Raw genomic sequence first — 11,329 nt, forward strand, 5'->3', positions numbered from 1 at the left:
TTTCTCATTTATCTTCTGTCTCAAACATCTTTTTTGCAATTAGCAAGCACATTTTTTCCAATATGCCATCTACACAACAAATTCTTAGTTGCAGGAAACACCATACATATGGCATTCATAAGGGCCAATTCTCTATCTGTGACAATAATAGAAGGAAGAGTATTTTCATCCATGACACTACGCAAAATACCAAGTGCCCATGTGTAGTTATCCTCTTTCTCATACTGGAGGTATGCAAATGCAACTGAAAAGGTCATGTCTGTCGATGTCACACCTACAATCTCCAGAATGGGCAACCGATATCAATTGGTCTTATAAGTACAATCCATCAACAATACTTTTGGAAATGCACGTAACAAATTCAAACTAGCAGGATGTGCAAGAATAAATCCGTCACTGTCTCAGTATCTGCACAGCTTCTATGCCACTCAATGTACTTGTTCATCGCTAACTGACCTAATAGTTGTTGCATTTGAGATATCCCAGCTTTTTCAGCAACTTTATACCTATGATGTGCATTGTAAATTGTCTTCATTGTGGAAGCATTTGCATCATCACGTTGTTTCAATGTAACCAATATCTCACTCAGTCGTACCATACTCTTCGACATGTTTACCAACAAAGAGGTTTCCTCATGTGACAACCTTCCAGCATAAGAATGACCCTCAAGATATTCTGCAGCAGAATGATTATGCACACCACAAATAACTATCAAGATCCAGTCATCATTTGTGGCTAATTTTTTGCCCTTCAATAAAAAGGACATTCACATTTTTTTGTACCAGTCAGTCTTGCTTTTTTTTTCTTAGGCTTGCTGTTTTTTCGAGTGTCGCTATAAGATCCACTCATCTTGCAAGCTAAGCTAAGTCTTGGCTTCCTACCACGAATATCACCCCCATCTGATTTCTGCACAACAATAACGAATCCATTTCTTCTTCCAACTTGACGTGCCCATCGAATTAACTCATTTCGACTCTTGAATATCTGAAATAAATAAATTAAACTAACCAATTATTGCACATAAAAAAGGTACATTATTTGTAAAACAATCAAAGACTCACCACATAAGTAATAAATTCATTACTATAATCCATTACAAGTTCTGAATCAACCTTACTGCCTCTAGTCAAAGCATCACCCTAAAAACACGTGTGAATGTAATTTCAAAATTGAAAAAATGATGTTCATTTCAACAGTCCCGAAACTAATAGTTTTGTTCAGTTCAACAGTGCCGAAAATAAAGATGATATTCGGTTTAACAGTACTGACTATATGTATTAACGTTCGGAACCTATGTATTGAATGAAAGGATTATGTTCAGTACTGTATTACCGAACATAATCCTAACAGTCGGCAAACCAGTACCAAACAGCTCAAAACAAAACAAGAACAACTGAAAACGACTAAAAACGACCGAGAATGTTAATATAAGACAGATAAACTTACCAATGGAACGTCGATCTCTCTAGAATTGTTGTCCTCGTCCTCCATTGCTCTACACAATGAAATAAGTGATGAAGTATACGTTATACTTGAAGTAAAACTTTCAAGTTCAATAGGGTTGATAATGGTGATAAAGATGACACATTCAGGATTTAAGATGATTATGAAAAATAATAGATCTAGGGTTTATGTTGGTTGGTTATGAAAAGTAATAGGTTTAGGGTTTACAGACATGGAATACGTATAGTTAGAGTTGGAGTTGGAGGTAGGGGTGGAGGTGGGGGTGTCGATGGGTGTCCGATATTATAAAAAATTAGTTCTTATTTGATAGGTGGGTGTTCCATTTAATAATGTCTTTTAATGTAATTTTACTTTAGGGTATAATTGTAATAATAAAAAAATTATAAAATGGAGGGTCCAAAGAATTTTGGCAGGTGCTAATAGTAGCATTCCTTACTTAATGCATACTAAACACAATTTTAATTTTATTATTTTTGCTCAATACACACCATCCATTTTCAAATATACCTAAAATATCCTCATCTTCTTCAACCGCCCCACCAATCCTAACCCTAGCCATCGCCACTCACCGCAGGCCGTCGTCTCTCCCTCATTCTCCAGTGAATCTCTTCCTCACTCCTCCATCCATCACTTTTCCTGCCTTACCACTTCCAACCACACTCCCAAACCCTTTTTCATCCCATTCTTCCCTCCACCACCAGCTCAACCACCTCCCTACCATCGCCGCCACAACCTCTCATCCCATCCCATCTCATATTCTACTTCCTCTTCTCTCTCTAAAAACTACCAAACCTACCCTCACCACCACAACCCTCTTTCTACAGAGATCTTCCCCAACCCATCGGAGAGGAGTTTCTCGCCGAAGACAACTGCAGCGGCAAAGCTTCGAATCAAAGCTTGAAATCCTAGATCAAAGTTTTGAATTTGGTTTGCATGATCGAACTTCTACAAGCCCTAGATCTAGATCTGAAAACCCTAGGATTCTCTCTCTCTCTCTCTCTGTGCGATGGAGAAAAACGAGCCATGGCCGAAGTGAGAGACTGGGTTGTTTGTTAATGGGGAGAGGGAAAAGCGTTTGCAAAGGGGAAAGGGGTCGCCAGTGAGGTAGGGAGGTTGTGGGGTTGCGATGGTGGCTGGGTTTCGGTGACAGTGGCCGAAGGTAAAATCAGGCGGCGGAGAGTGGTGGTGTGTGAGAGGTGTATTGATATTGTTTTGTGGTTATTTTGGTCATTTTATCTAAGGTCATTATTGTAATAAAAAATAACCAATTAATGGTGTGCCTTGTTTGGGATGTTCTAAATAAGTGAACTTTTTTGAGTTTTTATGAAATTTGGGTTGGGTTTGCAATGATGTGGTAGAGAGGTAATGTAACTTAAATAAGATGATGTAACTTAAATAGGATAATGACTTTTTGACTTTTTGTCTTTTTGAGGAGATGCCAAACCTAACCTAAATATGGTGTGTAAATATCCCTCCCCCTTCTCTCTTTCTCTCTCTCTACATATATATATATATATATGCTATTTTTCCAAATTCATATTTATTTATGCTTGTCTCTCTCTATATTTATATATACATTACATTTCGGTTCTCTGGTTCGGTTTAGTTAAATAGAGTTTGCTTCTTTGTATGCTTCGTGATTCCATTTGCTTTCGTTTCTCAATTCAACTAATAATTGCTTCTCATCGAGTATTTTGATTTTTTTTAAAAAAAAATAATGTGCTCACGATTTGGTCTATCTACAATTGAGTTCTTTCTGGGTTAGATTATTATTATTATTATTATTATTTGGTATTAGTATAATTTAAGATGATTTTTTTTTAATGCCCAGAACACCCCAAGGCAGGATCTTAGGATCTACCCTTACAAGCCAAATGGAGGAAGCTAACCGATCCACCTAAACTGTCGGACTTTCACTACATGAGTAACCCTGGTCAGTGAGGAGAGAATCAAACTCCCTTACCAACTAGGATGGTCCCTTAGTGGTATTTAAGACGACGTTTCTCTCAAACTTATCATCGAATTGTATTCAAGTAATGGTATGCCAATTATAATTACACACATACTCGATTCTGGTAATTTGTTGGAATTGGCATCTTCATTAATTTAAAAAATAAATAAATATATATATATATATATATATACTGATGTTAAAGGCATTATAAGCTTCAAGTCTGTCGAATCAAGTTCCACCTTCTCTCTCCTAAAACCAATTGATGTTAGGGAGGGCTTCGCTTATGTTTTACTGCATTCGACATCATAACATGTGGGCCTATTTTTAGAGCAGTCACTGGGAACGGCATCATGGACCAACAAAGTCCAAGTGATAATTTTCTGGGGAGCAATCCATTGATACCTTTTCAAAAGCAAAAGGCGGACACATTGATGGCTAGATGGGTTAATAGACTAAACTTTGATTGCAATGGGTGAATTGACAAGAATAACCGCTGCTCTAAGAGTAATCAAATAGCTAAAGTGCATGTGATTTTTATAATATAAAATAAAAAAACCAAAAAAAAAAAAAACAAACAGAAGTTTTTCACAAATCAATTTGTATGCATAAGAAAAAGAAGTCTTCTTCTCTAAATAAACTAAAAACTAGGTTTCCTAGGATTGTTTCTTGTTATCTTTGTTTGTATTAGACAAAAACAAAGACCTTTTTTCCTTTTTTTTTTAACAACTAATGTCGTGTAGTGATTTAGAAATCCACTTGTCCACTTGAGTACACATTGGAGGGCTTAGGGCGCAAGATTTTGGAATTTTTCTATGAAAATCAAAAGAAGGCTCCATTCAAGTGGGCTTAGAGTCCTTGATTCTGTTGGAGATAAGATTATATTGTCAAAAATATCAGAAGATATGGAAGATATTATAATATATGGAGATCCCATGATTTGTACTTATTATGATTTTTTGTATCTCTGATTTATTTTAATTCCTTAATTGAAGGGATTTGATTATATCTCCCACTCTATACATATGGTGCATCATATAAAGAAGAGTATGAAGTTGAGTGAATGAAAGATGTAGCCCATAGGGCTTTGTGTATGTGGATGTAGGCCAATATTGACTAAACCACATTAAACCTTTGGGTTCTTTCTTTTCTCTTTTTTGTTTCTCTCTATATTCAACCTTATTGCCTTATTACAGAATTCAACTAACTCTAGCGGCACCTTGCTTGTACAGTCTTGAGCCGGGTATGCTGGTCTTGCCTAAATAGCTCTATTTCAAATTGTTTTCAACTACGAAGTGCATAGGACTAAGTATGGGTCATCCTAGGTCAAATTGTGACATAAAATGCTTGTATCCTATACCAATGTAGTATGCTCATGCAGCTATACATGAGATTAAATTTCAAACACTCTTTGCATTGTCTTTAAAGATATTCATTCTTGAATATGTGACACATGTTTTGTCCATGAAAATTGCCAATACACAAAATCTTAACACCTTCATTTTAGTTTCACGTTCATTACTGAAATTAGCAGCCATTTGATGCAGAGGAAAAGAAAATCCCTACAAAGAAACAATCATTAGATTTTTTTTTTCACTGTGGTAATATAGGCATCTTGCTTATTCAAAGTCAAAAGCTTTTCAATATTAAAGTAATTTGCTTTACTTTTTCTACTAAACAACGTAATTATGTCCTTGTGTAAGAATTATTGTATAACATGTGCCAAAATCAAGTTATTTTATATTCTTTCATATGTATGATTGTTTAACATTATTTTTTTTTATAGTTTTTACTAATTCTTATGATTCCTAATTCTATTCGTGATTCACAAAATTAGAATTTTGATTTGCAGTACAAATGTTGATTTACTATGTTTGTTGCAACATACACAACCCAAAACAGATGGAACATGTTGGTGTAGCAAGGAGAATGTACCAGAACTAAACACAAACTTGTTTGTACATTTCTTGCTTGAACTGTAGGTTTTGGATCATGCCAGTCAATGTAGGCCAGGATTGATAACTATGTAGAGCATTTGGAATGGAAACAGGCCGGTCATAAAAACTTTACTCAACTTGTGTTGTGCACTCATCATATTCCTGTTTAATATCACAATAGTGATGACTCATGCAGCTTTATCCAAATCTTCAGCACATTTATTTGCCAAATTCAATTGTAACCGAGAAGTGGTAATGACTTGAAGTGGCAGATTTAAAAGTTTGAAGCTTCACATCATAACTTAAGGTCATATAGTATGCAAGTGAAATGTCATTGTGATTATTCTTTGCATTGGTTTTTGTCTTTTCTTTCTATGTTTATATTCATGTTAAATCTTTTACTTCTTACTTATTGATAAATAAACAAACAAAGAAAATAAAATATATGCCTCTCATCTACCATTTATTTTCCCCCGTTCTTCTCCCACTTGATTGCTGATATTGATATCTTTCAAATTTGTCCCATACTCTGGTGGTGATATTCTTGAAGGTTGTTTTGTCTGCTTTAAATTTTGTTATTGTTTACTAACTTAAAGCTCACTTTTCTTGGAATTTGCTTAAAATTAGTGTTGCTACTTTGTAAAACCAAATTGGATGTTGTCTGCATACCATTTTAAAACAAACTTGTCAGCAAGTTTCTTCCTTGAAAAAACCTAATCCATAAAAATCGACTCGTACATTCATTTCTTTAATTTTTGGTCCTTTTCAGAAACCTAAGAAAGTGATCTACACAGCCATTTCCTTGTGGCTTGGTGTCTCCCTTGCAATTGAAGTATTGTGAGATGGTTTTGATTCAGCAAATTTGCTAAATACGTGTGATAGTATTGCAGCTAACCAAGAAGAAGCCATATGATGGCCTCTGCTGCTGTTATTGGACTCAGTGCAGGAAATAGGCTATTTAGTTCCTTCTATTATTCTGATCTCACAGAAAAGCTGTCATGTGGTTACGATTACGAATCAACATACCATCAGGCTGCTACAACAAAGAATGTTATCACAGCAAATAAGTCCTCCAATAATAGCACTAGTTTTTTGTCCAACCAATACACACGGTCCTTAAAAGCTCAAAAAGAACATGTGAATATTGCTTCTGAACCTTTAATTGCTGAGGTGTGGCTTCGAAGATTGAACCACTTGGAGGAGGACAGATCTCATTCGGAATTTTCAGTGGAGGCTCTTCTCTTGTTACAGAAGTCAATGCTGGAAAAGCAATGGAATCTTTCAACTGAGACAGTAATAACTGATGGAAAAAGAGAAAATACCACAAGAAGATGCAGGTCACTGGTTCAGGGACATCTGCTCGCAGGCGGAGAATAGATACTAGGAGGAAAGTTCTGAGGCAAAACTGTTCCATGATTCGACTTAGTACAAGTAAGCAGCTAAAATGCATTATCAGGCCAGAGCTGCTTCAGAACCGTTTGAAAGGATATGTGAAGGGAGTAATAAGTGAGGAATTGCTCACCTATTCAGAAGTAGTGCAATTACCTAAAATAATAAAAACTGGCCTTTACTTAGAGGAGCAAAAATCGAGGTAATTCATCTTTTTTCTTTCTTATTTATTTAGAGTGAATGAACCACTTTGATTCAGTTACTTGTTTTGTTACTACCCTCACCATGAATGACACTATTTTCCACAGTGAGATGTTTACACAACACAAGGGAGGTAACAGAAACATAGATTTGTTCATTAAAGATACGTGGAACATCAGAAATTTTGTTTCTGTCTTGTTTACTTATTCATCCATCGTTTGTGAAAGGTAACACATTTTTCATGTATTATGGTCCTCATGGTCACTGTTTAAGCCTTTTGGCAGTTAATATCTGCCTTTTGTCTTACTTTCCTTGTAGTATAAGATTTGCAAGCTATTTGATTTTAGACATAAATAATACCCTTCTTATCTTATCATTTACATGTCCATAGTTGTTCTTCATTCATGGAGAAGTTATTTGGTTAAGGCCTAGTTTGGTGGTGCGTGCTTTCTGATGATATGTTTTCAATTAAGAGTCTTAGCAGAGAAAAGCTCAATGTAAACTAGTTTAGTATTATTTTGTCGCTGCATCTTGAGCTATCACTTCTTGTTTTTTCGCCAAAGCGCCTCAATTACTACTTTAACATACAATGCTTTTTGGTGATGTACCTATAAAACTCAAAGTTCTTCAAAGATACAACCAAATCACCATGAAGCACTTTAAGGACAGCAAAAGCTCTTTCAAGCTAAATGCATCATTGCATCAAATGGGGCCAAAGAAATTTACCATGCCTGTGTGATACAAACCACTTGGGTAGAAGGGTAGAATTCACCCTTGAAAATCGACTTGCAAAGGGAGGGTTCCTAAGAGTTTTATGTTCACATGCCCAAGCTTGCTGTTAACAAATATGGGATCATAACATACCACCACGCTCTGCAGCCGATGTCCACGGCAACCCACTCTATCAATACTGACCTAGCTATTGCCATTTTCCTTTTGGCAGCTTCATTCACATATTAGTATTTAAGGGTGGGAATCTTCAACATGAACAGTACACAAAGTTAGCGGGTTAGGGTTGATCATTTTTGACACAAACATGAATATGACACAACCTGGTAACATGAATATTAAGTGTCAAGTTAGTGTCAAACTTACATAACATGAAGTTGACATGGATAATCCATTTAATGAAGAATTACTTGCACATTTTAATGTTATTTCTACTGAGAGGTATATGACATTTTTGAATCCTCATGTAACTCCATCCAATTGAGTAAAAAAGTACATAAAATAGGATTTTAAGGCTAATATAGTTTTTCTTATTTTTCATTTATGACTGTGTACTTTTTGTAATATATTTTAGAGTCAATTTAGTAAAAAAATATAATAACATATAGTTTTTGTAAATGGGAAAATGACATTGAGTTGAAATCAAACATCTTTGTGAATAATTTCATTCGGTAGTTGTAACGCCCTCAAAATAATACATAAAACCCATCATTTTAGACATGCAAAGATATAAGAGAAATAAACATCTTCCTATTTATCAGAGTAGTTCTTACAAAAGTATTACATGTTAACAACAAAAGCAAATGCCTATGGGCTTACAGCTTTCCAAGTCAACACTTGGTTACAAAAGAAGAGTGCTAACTCAAATACATATTAAGCCCTTGGCTTGAATTTACATGTAATACATCAAAAGAAAGCAAAATAACAACACAGTCTGTTTGCCTCTAGCCTCCCAAGCTATGTCCTTGGAAGTGGCATGCTACTTGTACCTGAAAATGATGTCCCATATAGGGTAAGCCAACGCCCAGTAGAGATATGCTAAACATAGTATGAGCAGTAACTAAGACATTAGCAATTGATAACTGTTTGACTCACATAAATCAATTCATAAACTATTTCCATTACATGACAAGTGCGTCCATATTTCATCCCATTTTCCATTTCTTATCCAATTCTCAATTCATAACTATGGCTCAGAACCTGACCTAACAATTCAGATGAGTTAGTAACTCATATTAAACATTTCCCACTTCACAATAGATAAGCATACTAGCTGTATCAACATATCAACATATAAGCATATGAGCTGTATCAACACTTCAACAGATAAGCATATGAGCTGTATCTACGGAGTCCATCCCCTATCTTCTCCCAAACACTATCCGGTTTAGAGGTCCATCCCCTATCTTCCCCTAAACCATGGAGTACATCTCCTATCTCCTCCCACACAACACAATGTATATAAACATAGATCATATACACATTCAATCAATACATAAAATTAATGTATTATTTCAACCGTCATATTCTATGACACATTCAATTGATCAGGTTTAGTTTGCCTAATCATCATGCATTGTCTACAACAATCAAGACTATCCTCCACCGGTAGCCCAAAACAATTATTTTTAAACAGATAATAAAAGCACTAACAGATAAATTATCCGCACTTTCAAAAGTGAATGATTTATAAATCCAACTCCACTATCCCATCTCATAATGAGCCAATTTCATTATATTCAACTCAATTTCACAAACCCATAACTTTTCCAAATTAATTACACCAATTAATTTATGCACAATTTAGGACTTTCTCCTCCATCTCTCAATATTAACCCCAAGGGTCTAAATATTACTAACAACATCAATATACTCATTTTGAAATCCAAATACATGTTTATGGTTCAAAATAAACATAACCCTCTTTTAAAAATTACACATTTGAAACCCTAACTTTCAAAACCCAAAACCATTTATACAAAAGCTCAAAATCTAGGTCAAAGCCCATAAAAGTGAGTAGGAATCCCTACCTCAAATTCGGAGCTGAAAGGAAGAAGAAGACCAAACTCAAAGTGCTCCAAACTCCAAACTTTTTGGATCAAAACAAAGCCCTCGACGATCAACACACTTTTTATGAAGGCCAAAGGGTGAAGGATCACTCACACTAGATCAATACCTAGAGAGAAGGTAAGTTTTTAGAGAGAGAAGCTCTCCAATAGCTGTTTTCGAAAAGTAAGAGAGAGAATGGAAAGTAAAAAGTGATTTAAAATAGCCTAGCTGTCAACTGATATATGACTCTCCCGCTCGAGCGTCAAGAACAAAAAATTGGGTCCGCTCGAGCGCAAGAATGCCCACTCGAGCGCCAAGACACAAAGACAAAACACACCCGCTCGAGCGCGAAAGACCAGTCCGCTCGAGCGTAGATTTTCATCTCCCAGAACTTTTCAGAAAAAGAACTACCTGCTCGAGCGCCAAAAGGCTCGCTTGAGCGCTACCTGCTCGAGCGTAGAAAACACACATGCAGAAGTTTTGCAGGAACATGAAATACTGGAAGGGTGTAAACCCCGCTCGAGCACAAGAAGGTCTGCTCGAGCAAACAACCAAAAACCAAAATCCGCTCGAGCGCAGAATGACTCGCTCGAGCGTAACACCAAAAACCTGGGCAACAACACTTAAGACCAAAACTCAACCTACCTGTTCGAAACATGCCCAACACATCCTAAAACTCAAACGTGTGGAATTAAAGGATGACAACAAGGTATACAACCACCAACACTACGGAACCAATGTCTGGAATACAATAAATACAGAAAGGGAAAATCGAAATCGCTATAACCTTCCCTCCTTAAAGAATTTCGTCCCCGAAATTAAATACAAGTTTTTCAAAAACAAGATTTTCTTAATTCCCAACATTATTACAATCAAAATTCAACAACTCGACCCATTACCGGTCATCTCATCTCTTTTCAAGAGGCAATTTACAACATTTCCCACAACATGCATTATAGATATGCATTCCCTGAAATTCTACAAATTTCAATACCACATTACACAATTCTATCAAATTCAATGCTCATGATATATTTCCATTTCTACAATATGCAATGTTACACTAAACTTCCATTTTAAGGCAAGTTTCCAAAATATATTTCCATGAACCAAAACATTCACAATGTTTTACAACTCAAGACACATTCAATGTTCTTAAAGTTCATCATATTACATAATTTCAATACATGATTATACATCAACAAACATGTCCGGATATTTTTCACGGACCTCTAACTCACATTCCCAAGTGGCTTCTTCCACTCCGTGATGCTTCCACAAAACTTTTACCAAAGGAATAGTCTTGCCTCGCAAGACTTGATCCCGCCTATCCAAGACCCGAACCGGTCTCTCCTCATATGAGGCATCGTCATCTACCTTTAAGTCGGTCCAATCCAACACGTGCGATGGATCCGGCTCATACTTTCGAAGCATACTAACATGAAATACGTCATGTACCCCGGACAACTGCGGTGGTAAAGCCAAACGATAAGCAACCTGCCAAATCCTCTCAAGGATCTCAAAGGGACCGATAAACCGAGGGAGTAACTTCTCACTCTTCCCAAATCTCATCAAACCTCGCCTCAGTGATATTTTCAAGAAAACATGA

General features: G+C 36.1%; 1 protein-coding gene and 1 pseudogene across 1 annotated transcript; one reads left to right on the top strand and one right to left on the bottom strand.

Annotated features, from left to right (window-relative positions):
• Window positions 1-361: 361 nt before the first annotated feature.
• On the bottom strand, window positions 362-1,491 carry LOC114311783 (uncharacterized). Its single transcript, XM_082895027.1, has 4 exons — window positions 1,447-1,491; window positions 1,062-1,139; window positions 783-984; window positions 362-675 (listed from the first exon to the last, which is right to left on the bottom strand). Exons 1-4 carry the CDS (start codon window positions 1,489-1,491, stop codon window positions 362-364), a joined length of 639 nt encoding a protein of 212 aa, XP_082751153.1.
• A 4,773-nt stretch (window positions 1,492-6,264) lies between these two features.
• Window positions 6,265-6,947, top strand: LOC114289302 (RNA polymerase sigma factor sigA pseudogene; annotated as a pseudogene).
• The last annotated feature ends 4,382 nt before the right edge of the window (window positions 6,948-11,329 follow it).

The sequence above is a fragment of the Camellia sinensis genome, chromosome 11, assembly GCF_055761805.1.
Source record: "Camellia sinensis isolate YWXY chromosome 11, ASM5576180v1, whole genome shotgun sequence".
NCBI lineage: Eukaryota > Viridiplantae > Streptophyta > Magnoliopsida > Ericales > Theaceae > Camellia > Camellia sinensis.